Raw genomic sequence first — 16,850 nt, forward strand, 5'->3', positions numbered from 1 at the left:
CAACAGACATGAATGTTAAAATCACCAGAAATAATAACAGAACCATATTTAAAAAGAATGGATCCCAAAAAGTCAGCAAATTCAGAGATAAACATCTTGTGGTATTTAGGCGGACGATAAACCACAACACACAGAGTAATCCGAGGGCCAGTCAATTCCAATAACACACACACACACACACACACACACACACGCACACACATATATATATAAACCAATTATATATATAGTCTTAACAGATCAGGTCTAGTAAAAGTGGTTAGAACGTAAAATATAGAGTTCTAACCACACACACACACACACACACACACACACACACACACACATATATAAAGCAATTATATATATATATATATATATATATATATATATATATATATATATATATATATATATATATATATATATATATGATTGCTTTTATTTATTTTCTAGGTGGAGGTGGGTGAGAGTCTGACAGTTTTCCTGTTGTGATTTCATTTGAAATTTATTTTCTTGTTGCTGCTTCTGCACCACGTACAACGCGTCCTGAACGCATCTCTTGTAGCGAGCCACTGCATGTCACGACCAATCACAGATCAGAACAGTTCAACGTTCCACACTTTCAACCGGAAAAGTGACTGTAAACAAACTAGTTGAGAAGTAGTTTTCTCGCTGTGGCGTTTAAAAGTGTTTTAAACTTTTTCTGTTTTATAAGATAAGTAAGCGACTAGACAGATTAACTGATACGATTTTTATAATTTCGAGTAGCTGCCGTCGCGGACGATTGTAAACATTTAGGGAGCTACTTGCTAGCGTTAGCTACAGAACGCGACTCTCGCTGCGATAACAGTTTAGCATTATTTAGCTCCAATGCCTCAAGAAGGAGAGGAGACTCTTCCTCTGGTTCGTTCCCTGAACAGTCAGATACCAGTTAAAGTGCTGTTTTATAACCATAGTCCCCGTGTCGTACGGCCTTTGTGGATAAATTACCAGGGAGAACCGCATCCTTACAATGACATACAACCAGGGACTGGACGGAGGATGCACACTTACGTCGGTAAGACGGCTGCTTGCACGTTACCAGTGCATAAAGCGATTAGCTAACAAGTGGCTCTTTGTAGCTTTATTGTAGCAATGGTGCTTACTCAGGTATTTCTAGAGATTTAAAGCTTTGTTTTGTGTAAAAAAGCAGTTTTCTCGGAATGCTGGTATCACCTGAACGCAGCTTTCTCAGAGAAGAACCCAGCCCAGACTAAAGGAAAACGATGGATGTCTAGGATTAAGTTTACTACAAACACACACACACATATATATATAGACCTGTTTTTATGCAGGTCTGTTACATATGATGTCTTTACAGACTGGAAGTGAGCTTTCAGTTGTTTTGATTATCATCTGTGTTGCCAGCTCCTATTGATATTTGTGCTTAATTCTGTCTTGAACCTTGTACTGACTGACTGATTGACTGGAGGTTTTTTGTGTAATTTTAATGATTGTCTCTTTGTTTAAATAATATGTTTTAGTATTTTGTCTGTCTTTTAATTCCGAGATTCATAATAATGATAATAATAATAAAAATAATAAGCCATGTCTTGGAAACTGAACCTAGAATTGTATCACGAAAATCATGAAATAGTATCACCTTTCAAGCATTACTCTTGTATATTTGTACATTTTATATATATTTTTCTCTTTATACTGTTCATATGTATATAGTGCTGAAAAACTGATTTCCTGTGTCGTTCAGTGGTGCTTTGGTACTCTCAGCCTCTCACTGAACGGGCTCCTGTGACTGACCAGCATGTAATGGAGTGGGTGGGAAGTATTATCCAACATTGTCTTTATTTTGGACAACATCCACCTCTCCGACACCACCTTAACGGAGTCCAGCTCCATCCCCACAACACTACTGGCCTTACGGATCAGTTTATAAGCCTGTTAGCATGAGGCGACCCTCAGCCTGCTCCCCCAGCATGCAACGGCATAGAGGATTGCACTGGCCACAACAGACTCGTAGAAAATCCTGAGTGTTGTCCGGCGGATGTTGAAGGACCTCAGTCGCCTTAAGAAAATAGAGGCGACTCTGGCCCTTCCTGTAAAGTGCTGTGGTGTTTTTAGCCCAGTCCAGTTTATTGTCTATGTATACTCTGAGGTATTTATAGTAATTCACAATGTCAACATTGACCCCCTGGATTGAAACAGGGGTCAAGTGTTTCCTGGTCTTCCTGAAGTCCACGATCAGTTTCTTGGTCTTTGCCACGTTGAGCTGAAGATGATTCTGCTCACACCACGGGACAAAGGAGTCGACCACAGCCCGGTACTCTGTCTCATCATCTCTGCTGAGGTCAGGTAATCAACAATCCAGGACACCAGAGAAGCATCCACCTATATCGCTGTCAGCTTATCTCCCAGGAGGGTCGGCCTGATGGTGTTGGAAGCACTGGAAAAGTAAAAAAACATGACCCTCGCAGTGCTCGCTGGCTGGTCCAGATGGGTGTAGACACGATTAAGCAGATAGATGAGTGCGTCCTCAGTTCGGAGACGGGGCTGGTAAGCGAACTGAAGGGGGTCCAGATGTGGTCTGACAATGGGTCGGAGCTGGTCCAGGATGAGCCTTTCCAGAGTCTTCATGATGTGGGAGGTCAATGCCACAGGCCTGTAGTCCTGGGGGCCACTGGGGCGTGGCGTCTTTGGTGCAGGGACGAGGCATGATGTCTTCCACAGCACTGGGACCCTCTGCAGACCCAGACTCAGCATGAACAGCTTATGGAAGACTCCACAAAGCTGGGGGGCACAGGCCTTGAGGATGCGGGGACTCACTCCGTCTGGTCCAGCAGACTTGCCTGAGTGGAGTCTCCTCATTTGCATCTGAACCTGGTCTGCAATGAAAGTGATGGGTGTGGGAAGGGTGTCAGGATTCTCACCGGAGGCGACAGCGCTATGTGGAGAGAGAGGCAGGCACAGTGGTGTGGCTCTGGTACAGTAGGTGGGGTCTTAGGACCATTCTGGGTTACGCTATTTTATGGTGAGCGTTAGGCTGCGATTTTGTACCTGTTGATCCCTAATCTCGAAAAGGTACAACAAAAGGACAACGCAAGTTATCATGGCGATATACCCTGACAGGAATTTAACCACCACCCCAGTGTGCAGTTAACCCAGGGTTAACTGTTCGTAGTACAGGCCTCAGGCTTTAACTCTTAAACAGTGTTTCCGCTTGTATCTTTTCCAGGTCACCCGTGGATGTTCAGAGATGCAGAGACCGATGACCCTCTCAAGGTCAACAGCAAAGAGCTGTTTCTTCCTAAGCCAGCAGGGGGTGGAAATGTGACATATGCCAATATCAGTTTACCAGGTAAAACATCAGTTATATTACCTGAAGTCTCTGTGCCGTACAATTATGATTTAGTAGTAAGTGTGTATTAAGCTAGTTTCAGAGTATACAGAGTGATTGACATATTGATCAAATCATACAGGATAATTTCATGAAAAAATACGTAATAGTTTCTCTGGATATTATAGAAATTTTACCAGTTGTTTTTCTTTTTTTCATCAGTAATTTTCAGGGGAAACCACACAAAATAGTGTGACAGATGTTGTAATGTTTTAATTAAGAAACTCTGATGTTAGTATTGTTTGATTCACTTTTGGCATAAGAAGTTTTGGTAAATTTAGAGACAAACTGATCTATATTTGGATTTGTGAGTTGACAAAAAATCCCACACTGTTAACAAGCGTTTGTTTACACAGTTTACAGTCTCAAGGATCGAGCTCTTCAGGTTACTCGGCGTCTTGTGCGACCAAACGACTACAGGAGCTTGGAAATAGCGTGGTCCCTCCACGAGGAGCTCGAAGATCGCCCGAGTGTTTTGAAAGATCTCCAACGCATAAACCAGCGAGTAGCCCAACATCTGAAAGAGAACACACAAGGGCAGGAGGAGTGATGATTAAGGCAGAATGGATATTTATCACATAAGGACAGATGTTCTTGCACTTTCCGAGAACGTAAAGAACTTTAAAGATGAAACACAGGACTTACTTCACAGTGGCTATAAACACATTTTTTGGAAATCAGTTTCAGTTTGATCTTCTGTTTGTTTGTCACAGTTGTTGAACAGAAGAAAATGTGTTTTTTCCTTTTTTAGTAAGAGTTATATGTAATATAAATCCATCTTCTGTATGTAGCCACATTAGAATTCAGAGATCTGTGTTGTTCATATTCTTATTAGTAATGCTTGATATGAGGTTATCTTGCCATACCTGCACAATTCCCTTCAAAAATGGATGCTGTGTTGTATTCTATTGTTGTAGCTGTAATCTGTCAGAAATATTGGGTTATTAGGAACAGGTGAGACTGTCATAAAGGTTAACTCGCAGATGATTTCCAATGTGGGGAAAATACTGTGACTGAGGAGCTTATCCTCTTGTTTTTGTCTTCTTTTCTGTCTTCTTTGTAATAATTTTCCTGATGACACATTGCTGCTGTATGTAAAAGAGTTTTATTTGTATAATGAATAAAATATATACAAGTTTTATTAATGGATGGACGCCTTGATACCTTGGAACACTCTTCAGTTTACATTGCTGTTTTAGTTGTTGGTGCTGTCTCTAAATAAAGCAAATGTATAACAGTTATGTTTCACAGGATGTCCAGGGGATGTGAGGAAGTAATAGTTGTAAGAAAAAGAAGATTTCAGGGTGACCGCTAAGCCATTGGATTCAATTTTCCTGTTGACTCCTGGGGGAGCATAGGTCCGCAACAACACCACTCCAACGGACTCTGTTCTGGGCTGCTCTCTTTAGCTGGGACCACGTCATTCCGACGGCCTTCACTTCGCTCTCGACAGATCTTCTCCAAGTCTGTTTGGGTCTCCCCACTTTCCTTTTTTGCCTTGTAGGTTCCAGTCCAGTGCTTGCTTTGCGACGTTGTCGAGTGGTTTTTGAAGTGTGTGGCCTATCCAGCCCCATTTTCTCTTCTTGATGTCTTGACCGACCGGGTTCTGGCTGGTTCTCTTCCAGAGGTCTGTGTTTGAGATCTTCTCAGGCCATCTGCTGTTGAGGATGTGTCTCAAGCATTTGTTGATGAAAATCTGTATCTTACTGGTAGTGGTCTTGGTCACCCGCCACGTCTCGGACCCATACAGAAGCACTGCTTTCACATTGCTGTTGAAGATACAGATCTTGCTGTGCTGAGATAAGCCATTGGATTCAGCAGTAACAGAAAAGCTGCAAAAATTACAACGTGGTCAAAAGAAGTGTCCTCTACTAAAACATTACAAAGACCAATGCCATACAGACCATCCTCTCCTCTACACATCTCTGCAATTAGCTGAGTGTAGTCAGCTGTGCCTAACTTACTGCCTCGAAAAGCACATTTTCACAAGAGTCTATGCAGTCCTTTGAAAAACATGTGCAATGCTCAGAAAAATCAACTTTGCAAAGTTAAACAAACCACAAGATTTCTGCAGCAATATCCTTTAGACAGATGAGAGCAAAGAGGAGATGCACAGTGCCACATTTCCAGAAAACAAAACACAGACGCCAACTGTCCAGCCACACAACCTGGGTACCTTGCAGTCATTGAACAGACCAGGAACACTTTTGTATACCAAAACAGAATCCAGTGAGGCTGTTTGTGCAACAGGTAAAGCTTTGCTCAAACTGGTTCATTCAACAGGACAACAATCCCAGGCTCAGCAGCAAATCTACAAAAGAATGGCTAAAAAAGAAAACAATCAAGGTGTTGTGCTGTGGTGGGACCTTAAATAGAGCTGTGTGTAAATTAATGCCAAGATAATTAATGCATTTCTTTACATTTTAAAACAAGAATAGATGAATTCTAACAAGTTGGTATAATTAATACAGGTAACAGCGTAAATGGGTACACAGGTGTAAAAGCAATTTATGCAATCCTGTATGCTGTATCAAAAACAAAACAATTAAACATCCAATGAGCATCTCAAGGACATCTCGAACAACGTAACCTCCTCTGTGTGCAGTCATACATGCCCCCTTTCCCTTTCTGTGAGGATAACAAGTAAATAAAGGAACGACCAGGATATCACTGAGTTACATGTATTAGTGTCTCTAATTTGTTGCTCTTCTGGTTAATAATACAAAAATGTATCCATTTATATTTTATATTAATTTATGATATGGCTTTTTTTTAAATTAATACTTGAAAATTGTATCATAATAGCAATGACACTGCTCAGACTTCACGTGTAATATACCCGAATAACCTCATGCTGTTGGCACTTCTGTAGCATCTCACTCACAGCCTACATGTGGATGCCCTCTTTCAGGAACAGATCACAACCTGAAATCATAACGTGCTTCTGTTTGCTCAGCAGGGGCACTGTTGCCAGACATGTTGCTAAGTGACAAAGTAACACAACACATTGTTGTGTGTGTGTGTGTGTGAAACGAGTTGAGCTGGGTGCTGTGTATCAGGAGCATGCAGGCGGGGGAAAAGGAAAAAAAACAGCACTCAGGTCGTTTCAGGCGAGAGCTGTAAGACCTCAGCTTTTCTCTGCGTCTCTCACAACTGTAAATAATTAGATCTTGGATCCAGAGTTCATCATCCTTTTCATTTTCTCCGCCAGCAAAACATTTTGGCCGAGGAGTCACCCAGTTGTCTTCCCACACCTGCAGACAGATCACTGGAGCAAAATGAAAACAATGGTAAGAGTAAAACGACAAGAAATCCTGCCTACCTGCAGAGCCGCAGACAGATTACTACATCATAAATTACTGTGAGTTGGTGTCATGGTTATTCCCACATAGGTACCAGTTTATTTTGCGTCACTTCCACCATCCTTGTTAAAAGAATCAGGTTTGTGAGAATAATCAAGTAAAAGAAACTGGCCTTTTCAAGAAAAATGTCTCTAATTTCTAATTTGTGTTTGATTTTATAATTTATTTAAGTGGCTCCGTCTCATGGAGGTAATTCTGCTCTAGACCGCACCACCGGCAGCCCGTTACCTCCCCTGACTCAAGACGAAGGTGCAGGTAATGATTCTCTTCCCTCCCTCTAGTGAGCATATAGCAGGTATCACATCAGAGTTGGTGATGAACTCTTAATTTAGGTATCGGTCTCACTGCTGAATCTTTATTTTGTTTATGTTTTTTCCCTTTAGGCACATTAAAAAAAACCAGTGTTTCACCTCGAAACATGTCCCAGTACAGGAATGTGTTCAATGAGCGCGCTAGGACGGGCTTCTGCTACTGGCTTGTGGAGAAGAGTCCAACATGTTAGTACTGACTGAAGCAAAATATAACACATACAATAATCTGCTTATTGCAACTTTCATGCACGTGTTGCTGGATTATCTAATGTGATACTGACGTCCCGAGTTCCAAAAAAGTTGTGACACTGTGTAAAATGTAAATAAAGACAGAATGCAATGATTTGCAAATCCCATAAACTCATATTTGACTCACAACAGAACATGGAAAACATATCAAATGTTTAAACTGTGAAAAATCTACCAGTTTAAGATAAATATTTGCTTATTTTGAATTTGATGACAGCAACACATCCCAAAAAAGTCGACACAGGGCTGTGTTTACCAATGTGTACGGTCAGCTCCTCTCCCTTACAACAGCCTGTAAACATCTGGGAACAGAGGAGACCAGCTGTTGAACGTTTGGGGGAGGAATATTGTCCTAACCTTGTCTGATACAGGATTTTAGCTTCACAGCAATTCTGGGTCTTCTTTCTCATATTTTCCGTTTCATAATGTATTAAATGTTCTACTGTGGTGCCATGGTGTTGTAGTAGATCAAGTATATGGTTTAGCATTATCTAAAATAGGTGAGGCCTTCCCTGAAAAGTACATCATCTGGGTATTCGATTTTTTTTTCAGCTGTGTCCATTGTGCACAGAAATTTCTCTAGATTCCCTGAATCTTTTGATGATATTAAGTAGATGATGAGATACTCAAAGTCTTCACAATTTAATGCTCACAATAGAAAAATTTTATGTTCTATTGTGAATCTAATTTTTGATGGCAGACCATAAAATGAATCAAGTGATTCTCACAATCAAAATCTGCTGCACCACAGCAGATGATTGTATAAGAGATCATTCTTATACAGGAATGTTCATGACTGGGATGCTGTTATAAGGAAGGATAATGATACATGACCGGTTTACACATTGACATCTTTTTCTTTTCATTCCTGTAGGTAAAGGATGCAGCTTGGGTGCATATAAAACCTTTCTGGGATTACCAAAAGTTTGAAGAAACAGTTCACCAGACCTCTTCTAAAGATGCCCACATTAGTTTGAAAAGCTGAGCTTGCACTTACTTGAAAATCTGTAAAGAAGTATTATCAGAAATACACATACTTCTAGAAATTTGTTTAATTTTCTTATTTTTTTCTGCACAAGTAATGAGGTATGGCGAATTACAAAATTTTATTTCCAAAAGAGACTTGATATATAGCCTACTCAAGTTCTCTTAGCAAAACATCTTTATTTTGTTTTTAGCATAAGTAATAATGATAATGGAAAATTTAAATTTAATAAGTTAAGCCTCACCTCTCATCACCTTCACAAGTTGAGTGAAAATCTTGTATATTCCCTTGTGCTATAAACGCTGTATTCGTCTTTTTTATGGTTGACTTTGTCTTTAGTTTCAATTCATTCAGAAATGCCTCTTAAGTGAATATACAGAATACAGCTGATTTTTGCACACACTCTTTAGAGCTTGTTTTACATTTTTGGAAGGTTTAAATGAAAAAAACAAAATTAAAAATGTTTAATTCACTGTGTCACAAAAATAAACTTTGGTTTGCTTTAATTTGACCTGTTATTCTGGTAAAGTGAACTTTTGGTGCAGGACAACACTCGCCTACAAATTCCTGAAGATAGGCGTGTTTTTTTTTTATGTGTTAATAATTCATAGATCATACATGGAAGCTTCTTTCTGCTTCTGATAAAAATCAAAAACAGAACCCAAAAAATACTGAAAATTATCTCAAACTTTGGACATAACTCAAACTCTAAAGTAATTTTGAAATTTTTGAGTTATTTCTTCGATATTTTTGCGATGCCCTGTTCAAAAGTTTGAGATAACAACCTGAAATTTTAAGTTATAGTCTTCAGTAGCAGACACAAAACATCAAGCCTAGCTTCACAAAGAGACAAAAATGTTTTCGGAAAATTGTCAGGTACAAAGACTGGACTGAATACTGGACTACTTTTCAAGACTACTTTAATTAGTAACGTAAACAAGAAGCAAGAAAGGCTGGCTCATTGGAAGGAAAATATAGAGAAAACTAATGTGTAATTGCTGCTTTAGCCGGTGTAAACAATTCTCGCGAGATCTAACACGATTGTGTGACGAAAGCGCAAAGGAACTTTTAAATGTGCGCTCTTATCGCCACCTAGTGGTTAATTTTATAACAAACTTTTCTTGGTTCAACTCAATACATTAATAATACGTGAAGACAGTGAAACGTTTCAGTGCTTTTGTTTACAGACCGATCTCCGTAGGAGCCGTTTAAGCTGCCGGTTGACGCTTTAATTGCCGTTTCCACCGCGGAGACCCACCAGGTAATAGCTCCTCAACGTCAGGCAGTGCTACTTAAAACAAGCGGCTTAGCTAGATTAACGTTTTATAAATGTCAAATAATTATAGTGATATTGATTTAACTAGTTGGATTGAATATTTTGAGGTAATGATTATTGTTTGCAAACATTCGTGACCGGGAGTTTTGTGGCAGTCAAGCTGCTAGCTAGCACACAGTTATTGCCAAAGTTTTACCGTCAAGGCGCTTCCCCCCCGCGGAGTGCTTTCACACGGTTAATTTAGTGTCACAGCTTTAAAAAAATACACAATCCTGCTGTATATAGGTTATTAAAGCTGTGTTTTACTGTTTATCCCGCTAATAATTTTATCACCTAAAATTCCCTCCAGGTGCAACCAGCCCAGCCCTGCACTTAGAAACAGATAGACCCACAAGTAACCCTGCAAGTTAATTCATTAATAAACAGGGATAGGTTTGACGAGCTGAACTAATGAATGAATGGCTACTCATTCTGCAGAACTTTGAGATGGAGATACTCAAACTTATTTGAGGCCAGATTATTTTTGTTAATCTTAGTTTGAAAGACAAGGGTTTAAGGTCAGATGATAAAGTAAGACATCCACGCTTTTCCGGAGCCTTTTCCAGGTTAACAGTGCATATGACCACTTAGAGCTGTGGTTCGAGCAGGGAATTATCAGCCCCTAGGGATTAATATTGATAAGTATAGATTTACTCGCATTATTGCTTCTGCTTACAAGGTCAAGGTCAAATTTATTTATATAGCACATTTCAAACAGCCGATGCTGCACAAAGTGCTTAACAATATAAAAATGGTATTAAAAAGCAACAATGTAATACAATAATAACAATAAAAAACAAAAGGACAGTAAAAGAATTAAAACAATAACTAAACTAATTCAAATAAGACCAAAATGCTTGGGTCATAATGTGTTAAAAGCCAGGGCATAGAAATGTGTCTTTAGTAAAGATTTAAATTGCTCAAGTGTTTGTGCAGATCTAATATTTAAGGGGAGACTATTCCAAAGTCTAGGACCTGCCACAGAGAAGGATCTATCACCACGGGATTTGAGGTTAGTCTGTGGGATGGACAACATTAGTTTTGATCTAGACCTCGTGGTTTTTCCTGGAGCATAGGCAGAGAGCTCAGACAGGTAAGGAGGGGCTCGGGCATTAAGTGACTTAAAAACAAAAAGTAGAAGTTTAAATTGGATCCTGTAGGAGACAGGAAGCCAGTGTAAAGAAGCTAAAACTGGGGTTATATGCTCTCTCCGTTTGGTACCAGTTAGCAGGCGAGCAGCAGCATTTTGAACCATCTGAAGATGATGGATGGTGGCCTGATCTAGACCATAATACAATGAATTGCAGTAGTCCAATCTGCAAGTAAGAAAAGGGTGAATAACACGCTCAAAGACGTTAGCCGGAAGGTATAGCTTTACCTTGGCTAGCTGTCTTAACTGAAAAAAACAGGACTGAACTACTGCACTCACCTGCTTATTCAATTTAAAAGAACCATCAATGTAGACACCGAGGTTTTTTACATGTGTTTTACAATACGAGGAAAGGGTGCCCAGAGTGCTGTCGATATGATTAAAGTTGCCAAAAATGACAACCTCAGTTTTATTTTCATTTAGTTTAAAAAAATTTAATGACAACCACTGTTTGACATCATCAAGGCAGCGTAATAAGAGCTGCGAATGGTCTGACCCTGCTTTTAAAGGTAGATAAATCTGCAAATCATCAGCAAAACAATGAAATGAAATGCTGTACCGCGAGAAGATGGAGCCCAATGGCAACAAATAGAGTGCGAACAGGGCAGGACCCAAAATAGAGCCTTGAGGTACACCGTATTTAAGAGGGGCTATTTTGGAGTTGTGGGGGCCCATATTGATATAAAAAAACCTTTCTGACAAATAGGAACAAAACCACTGTAGGGCAGATCCTTTTAGGCCAGCATGAAATTCTAGCCGTGATAACAGGATGATAACAGCCGTGATTACAGGGCTAGTTCTTAATCAATCTCCTTTTTAATTGCTAATCAGATATAGGTAGACCAAAAAAGGTTTTCACCACAACAGGAGAGCTTCATTAAGTCAAATAAGAGTATAAAAATGCTTGCATGACATTCAGTGCAGAAGCTCCACTGCTGAATGTGGTGTCCTTGTTCTGAACTTCCAGTAAGAACGTGCCAACACTGATAAAAGGAGCTGGTAAGATTGGAGAGATATGATTACTGTGGAATGAATTTTTAAGAAATTCTCTTAACCAGGTAACCCAGTGTTGGGCCCACTTTATGTAGAGTTAATGTTGTGTAGAAGCTAATAAAATGATCATCATTGCATGAGAGCCAGTCCGTGGTCATTTTTATCAAGAAGCTTATCCAGATGTGTTCATTCCTTTTCTAACTGCGTTTTGGATCAGGATCTTAGACATGGATAGCAGAAGAAAGAAGGTGGCCTTCAGCTGGCTCCGAACTACAGTCACTTCACCAGCACATCATCAGGGTGGAAACGCTGACTCAGTCACACCGCCTTGCCGGACCATAACGCAAAATGAAGATTCAGAAACTTTGCCCTGCAGTGATTCTCCAGGATCTGCGCGGCTTGGAGCACTGAGTCTGGATACTCCCAAGAGAAAAGCCGAGGTGCTCTCTGAAAGTCTGCCCTCTGTAGGCAAACTTAAGCTGCGGAAGCTTTCCAGAAAAAACAGTGAAACATTTAAAACTTTGAAGGTAAACCTTTGCCATTGGATTATAATTTTAGATTGAATGTTTTGAATCTATCTTGAGTCTCACAAGTTGCTTGGTTCCAGTGAATACATTATCTGTTTGTGGTTAATTTGGCACAGGACAAACCTATGAACACCTCAGCCGCACAGCCAGAGTCCAAAAACATCCAGAAAGCTTCACCACTTCCACCCCACTCTTTTATCTTGAAGAAGAAAGACAGGACACCTGAGGAGGGATTAAAGGCTATCTGCAGGAAGGCACTGATGGCAGCCCTTGGAAACACAAAAACAACGTGCAGCACTACTAATATCATCAGAACTGACATGAACAGCTTGTCTTCACCTCTGCAGACTGAACGTCCCAGTCCAGCCTACCTTGAGACAACCATTGTGGATATTAACAGCTCCTGGAGCCAGTATGACACTGCACCTGAGGACCGAGGCGGTAGCAAAGGAGATCAGTGGCCCACCCTGCAGGTGTTGGAAGACTCAGACATCAAAGGTGATGCTTCAGAGCCAAAGACAGATGGAAGGGTAAGCAACTACAACTTGTAATAAAAGTAATATAGCATTTCTTCTTGTTATAATGTTTTAGTTGTGCATTGGTTGTTACTGATTCTTTTGAATTCTAAAGCAGCTTCAGTTTTTATTTTAAAATGTTTTTAAATGTATCATACCATAAAATTATCATGGCGCTGAATCAAGATTTTGTTTTTCAGCGTTTTGTGGTTGAAGGAGAGGATTTTCCCAGGATGTTTGTTAGTGAGGACTCTGTTTCTCTGGAGAAGACCTTCCAAGACAGACCATTTCCTCCAGACAATGAGCTGGAAGCTGAGGACCATGACTCCGCCCTCCCTGCACTAGAGTACATACCAGATTCTTCATCTCGTTTCTCATCTGACCAGAGCTGTGATCAACATCAAACTTTAGTCGATAGTGAGGGAGGTGTAACTCCCACTTTTACGTTTACACCCTCTAATGAAACCACTGGGACCCTCGAGGCAGCTGCTAAAGACATGGAGGTGCCTTTCTCATCACCACAGAGGAAAGTTTTTGTCTCACTGAAGCAGCCCCACTCACCGCACGTGAGCGTTTTAAATGCATCTGCAGTTGAGGCTGACAATATTTGCTCATCCATCATTAGGGGACGTTCATCGGATCCCTTTGCTCTGCCCCGACACTCAAATACGGGAGCGTCAAAGCTGTGCTTCGACCCCACAGCCTCACGCAGGCAGTCGGACGGTGTTTTCCGCATGCGTTACCCTGGTTACTCCTCATCTCATACTTGGACTCCTAGAAGACTGTCCTTGGGGGCTGAACCTTTATGGACCAGCTACCCCTGCTCAAGCAGTGAAGCTGGCTTCATAGACACGCATTGCCATCTGGACATGCTCTATGGAAAACTTGGCTTCTGCGGGACGTTCAGCAGCTTTCGAAGGCTGTACCAGAGTAGCTTCACTGGAGAGTTTCAAGGCTGTATTACAAACTTCTGCAACCCAGATATCATGGTGAAAGAGGCGCTGTGGGAAGGTCTGCTGGCTGAAGACATGGTATGGGGGGCATTTGGGTGCCACCCGCATTTTGCCAAAAACTACTCGAGTATTCAAGAGCGCAATATACTGACGGCGATGAGGCATCCAAAAGCCGTGGCCTTTGGTGAGATGGGCCTGGACTACTCCTACAAAAACTCTACTGACACCTCAACGCAGAAAGAGGTAAGGTAAAATCTGAAGTGGATTTTCTAATTTGAGACTCAGTTTTTCTTGAGCAGCGTATGCCTGGATATTGAAAATAAGAATGTCGTGGTCTTTGTTTTGTTTCTCTGCTTCTCTGTGAAGGTGTTTGAGCGGCAGCTGCGTTTGGCCGTGGCCATGCAGAAACCTCTGGTGATCCACTGCAGGGATGCAGATGACGACCTGCTGAAAATCATGAAGAAGTGTGTTCCCAGGGAGTACAAAATTCATAGGTGTGTTGTGTGTGGAGTAAAACCCTTTAAACTCAGTTTTTCTTTTTATAGCTTCTTCTTAAAATTAATTGCTTATTTTTTTTGTAAGAAATTCAAATGTTTCAGTTTAGAGAAATAAGATAAAGGCTTGCACTTTATTTCTGACTAGCCTTTTTGTAATTGACTCGTAATAGTTGTCATTTTTCGATGGTGATGAAGAAGAACAGAAAACGGTCATAAAGTGAATTTGAATTATTTAATATGTCTGAAACACAACAGCTGTTCTGCTCATTTCCACATCAGAACTGACAACCTGAGGATTTTTAAACTCTAAAGACCTTTGGAGTTTAAATCTTAGTGCCTTTAATCAGACTTTTAATTTGAATTACGTTGTGCTTTCCAGGCACTGTTTTACAAACAGTTATCCAGTGATTGAGCCCTTCCTGGCAGAATTCCCCAATTTGTATGTGGGATTCACAGCCCTAATCACCTACTTGAGGGCTACAGAGGTCCGGAATGCCGTTTCCCAGATCCCTCTGAATCGCATTGTGTTGGAGACAGATGCGCCATATTTCCTGCCAAGACAGGTATGTGTAGATAGAGGCTCGGGAAATCCAAAACAAACATCTTGTGTCATTAATGAAAGAAAAGGTTTCTGCCATTTTTTTTTTTAAATTGCAAAATATTAGAAATGTATTATTGAACAAACTAGAGGTATGTCATACAGTTTATTAGGTACGCCATGCTAGTGCTGGTTAAACCTGCTTTTGCCTTCAGAGGATCTTTAATTCTTTGTGGCACAGACTCAACAAGTGGTCAGTTCTCAGAGAGTTTGGTCTCAGATCACAACACAGAAATGCCCACTTTGCTATCAGATTAAACATTTGAACAGTCTTATGTTAGCAAGATATGATCACAAAAGATCCTGTTACCGTTATGTTCAGTGTTTTTTTTGTTTTGTTTTTTGTTAAACCAGCATAAAGGAGGATGAAAGGTATATAATGGTATGACGACAGTCTTGGGAAAACAAAGAAAGTTTGATCTATATCAGTAAAGCATCAGAGCTGATTTTTAACAGACAACATCATCATACTGTGTGCAGCAGATCCAGCAGTGGAGACGTTTTTGTTCCACCATGCTTCTGAAAAGAACCTCCTGCCTGTTGGCCTGTCTCTTGTGTTCCTTGACTGCTTGATCTCTTGTTGATCTGAAACGAAATTTTCCCTCCAAGAGTGGAGTGAAACTGGGCACATATTTCTATTGAGTCTAAAACTACTATCAGAATTTAAAGCAAATATCCGTGTTGTTATATTTGAGGTATTAATTATTATGAGACTCCATGTTGACCTTTTTGAATGTCATGCTCTTTAATAGGTTGGGAAAGGTGTCTGCCAGTTTTCCCATCCTGGAATGGGCATCCATACTCTGCGGGAGCTGAGCCTACTGAAGGGGGAAGACATGGCCACTGTCCTTGACACCATCCGAAACAACACCACTCAGCTGTATGGTATATGACCTTTAGAGAAAACGCTGTAAACTGGCAAGAAAGAAGAGAGACGTTTCCTGTTTTTGTTTTATATTTGTCAATTCTCCATATATGGATGTTGACGTGTGGAGAAGAAATTTCATTTTAAACAACCTGAAAGAGAAAAAGGAGACAAGCCTGACTGGAATGAAAATATCTCTTGTCTAACAGAGATCCAAGTGTATAATTGTTTATCTGAATATTTCTTTTATGCCGTTGTTATTATAGATTAATTTCTAAGCAGTTTGTGTTTTTCTTTTATGTGTGTTTCTGTAGTTTTACATTGCTCGCTTGTTTGGTTTGCTGGACGTTTGGCTGCCTTGTGTGATGCAGTAGAGATGCATTAAAAGTCTTTATAATAGTGCTTCTTTTTTCTCTGAGACATGTTTTGTTAAATTAGTCATCAGTGCGAACACTGGTGCTGATGGAGGAGCGCACGGAGACAGGAAAGCATAGTCTACAGTGGAGCAAACGTGTACACTGAACAAAGCCGATTCTGCATTGAGGGAAGGAGAGGGGCTGCGGGAGCGGTCCATTACTCCACTTTAATGACGCCCTGCTCGTCACACACATTTGTCTAAGTGCTCTTTTTTTTTCTTTTTAAATCTAAACAATATCAAGAGTGAGCAGATGTGTGTTCATCCTGCCAGTTTTTTATTTATTTATTTATTTTTTTTAAGCACATTTCTTATTATAGAGCCTTTAAAAAGGTCAGAGTAAACTCTGTCACTGAGGTTTGGACAAGATGTTCTTCAACATCCTTCTTCCTTTTTTTTTTCTTTTTCTTTTTCTTTTTTTCTTTTTAAAAAAAAAACATGGTCATTTTGTGTTTTGTAAGACATTTAGCCTTTTAATTGTAGCTTTAAAGGTACCAGTTAAGTCTTTACTCAAGTGTTTGCATCCTAAGCATCTGTTTCCTTGATATTTTTAGCTCATACAACCAAAGTTCACATGGTGAGACATTCATGATCCATGATATCATGAGGGTCAGAATTTAATCAAACTGGCACACGGTGGTCACCTAATGGGTCTTCACCCAAATCATACTCAAAGTCAAGCATAATGTTTATGCACAAGGCTTACACTTTTTTCTCCCTGATGTATTCAACAATATTCAGT

The 16,850-nt window shown here is 40.2% G+C and overlaps 3 protein-coding genes across 4 annotated transcripts; all 3 read left to right on the top strand.

Moving 5' to 3' along the window:
* Positions 1 to 578: 578 nt before the first annotated feature.
* vhl (von Hippel-Lindau tumor suppressor) lies at positions 579 to 4,522 on the top strand. Its single transcript, XM_085273940.1, has 3 exons — positions 579 to 1,039; positions 3,212 to 3,334; positions 3,730 to 4,522. Exons 1-3 carry the CDS (start codon positions 853 to 855, stop codon positions 3,921 to 3,923), a joined length of 504 nt encoding a protein of 167 aa, XP_085130066.1. The 5' UTR covers positions 579 to 852; the 3' UTR covers positions 3,924 to 4,522.
* A 1,914-nt stretch (positions 4,523 to 6,436) lies between these two features.
* Positions 6,437 to 8,733, top strand: LOC146574343 (uncharacterized). The gene is made up of 6 exons (XM_085275553.1): positions 6,437 to 6,492; positions 6,585 to 6,663; positions 6,766 to 6,814; positions 6,907 to 6,990; positions 7,119 to 7,232; positions 8,170 to 8,733. The coding sequence occupies exons 1-6, from the start codon at positions 6,437 to 6,439 to the stop codon at positions 8,223 to 8,225; spliced, it is 438 nt and encodes a 145-aa protein (XP_085131679.1). The 3' UTR covers positions 8,226 to 8,733.
* Positions 8,734 to 9,331: 598 nt separating this feature from the next.
* Positions 9,332 to 16,575, top strand: tatdn2 (TatD DNase domain containing 2). Of its 2 annotated transcripts, XM_085273942.1 has the most exons (8): positions 9,332 to 9,541; positions 11,956 to 12,265; positions 12,382 to 12,519; positions 12,613 to 12,795; positions 12,981 to 13,976; positions 14,100 to 14,227; positions 14,610 to 14,793; positions 15,581 to 16,575. In XM_085273942.1, the coding sequence occupies exons 2-8, from the start codon at positions 11,966 to 11,968 to the stop codon at positions 15,719 to 15,721; spliced, it is 2,070 nt and encodes a 689-aa protein (XP_085130068.1). In that variant the 5' UTR covers positions 9,332 to 9,541; positions 11,956 to 11,965; the 3' UTR covers positions 15,722 to 16,575. The 2 variants fall into 2 exon arrangements, with proteins under 2 accessions (XP_085130068.1, XP_085130067.1); XM_085273941.1 differs by having other exon boundaries at positions 12,382 to 12,795; positions 15,581 to 16,574.
* The last annotated feature ends 275 nt before the right edge of the window (positions 16,576 to 16,850 follow it).

The sequence above is a fragment of the Mchenga conophoros genome, linkage group LG5 (genome assembly GCF_057382185.1).
Source record: "Mchenga conophoros isolate Kocher_MC1m ecotype Shallow Benthic linkage group LG5, M_conophoros_male_GT1.1, whole genome shotgun sequence".
Classification (NCBI taxonomy): Eukaryota; Metazoa; Chordata; class Actinopteri; order Cichliformes; family Cichlidae; genus Mchenga; species Mchenga conophoros.

Coding starts and splice junctions, on each gene's coding strand:
- vhl (XM_085273940.1), top strand. CDS start 853: ATGCCTCAAGAAGGAGAGGAGACTCTTCCTCTGGTTCGTTCCCTGAAC. Junction 1,040..3,211: donor GAGGATGCACACTTACGTCG/GTAAGACGGCTG, acceptor TATCTTTTCCAG/GTCACCCGTGGATGTTCAGA. Junction 3,335..3,729: donor TGCCAATATCAGTTTACCAG/GTAAAACATCAG, acceptor TTGTTTACACAG/TTTACAGTCTCAAGGATCGA.
- LOC146574343 (XM_085275553.1), top strand. CDS start 6,437: ATGCAGGCGGGGGAAAAGGAAAAAAAACAGCACTCAGGTCGTTTCAGG. Junction 6,664..6,765: donor GGAGCAAAATGAAAACAATG/GTAAGAGTAAAA, acceptor ATTCCCACATAG/GTACCAGTTTATTTTGCGTC. Junction 6,815..6,906: donor ATCCTTGTTAAAAGAATCAG/GTTTGTGAGAAT, acceptor AATTTATTTAAG/TGGCTCCGTCTCATGGAGGT.
- tatdn2 (XM_085273941.1), top strand. CDS start 11,966: ATGGATAGCAGAAGAAAGAAGGTGGCCTTCAGCTGGCTCCGAACTACA. Junction 12,796..12,980: donor AGCCAAAGACAGATGGAAGG/GTAAGCAACTAC, acceptor TTTGTTTTTCAG/CGTTTTGTGGTTGAAGGAGA. Junction 14,794..15,580: donor CATATTTCCTGCCAAGACAG/GTATGTGTAGAT, acceptor GCTCTTTAATAG/GTTGGGAAAGGTGTCTGCCA.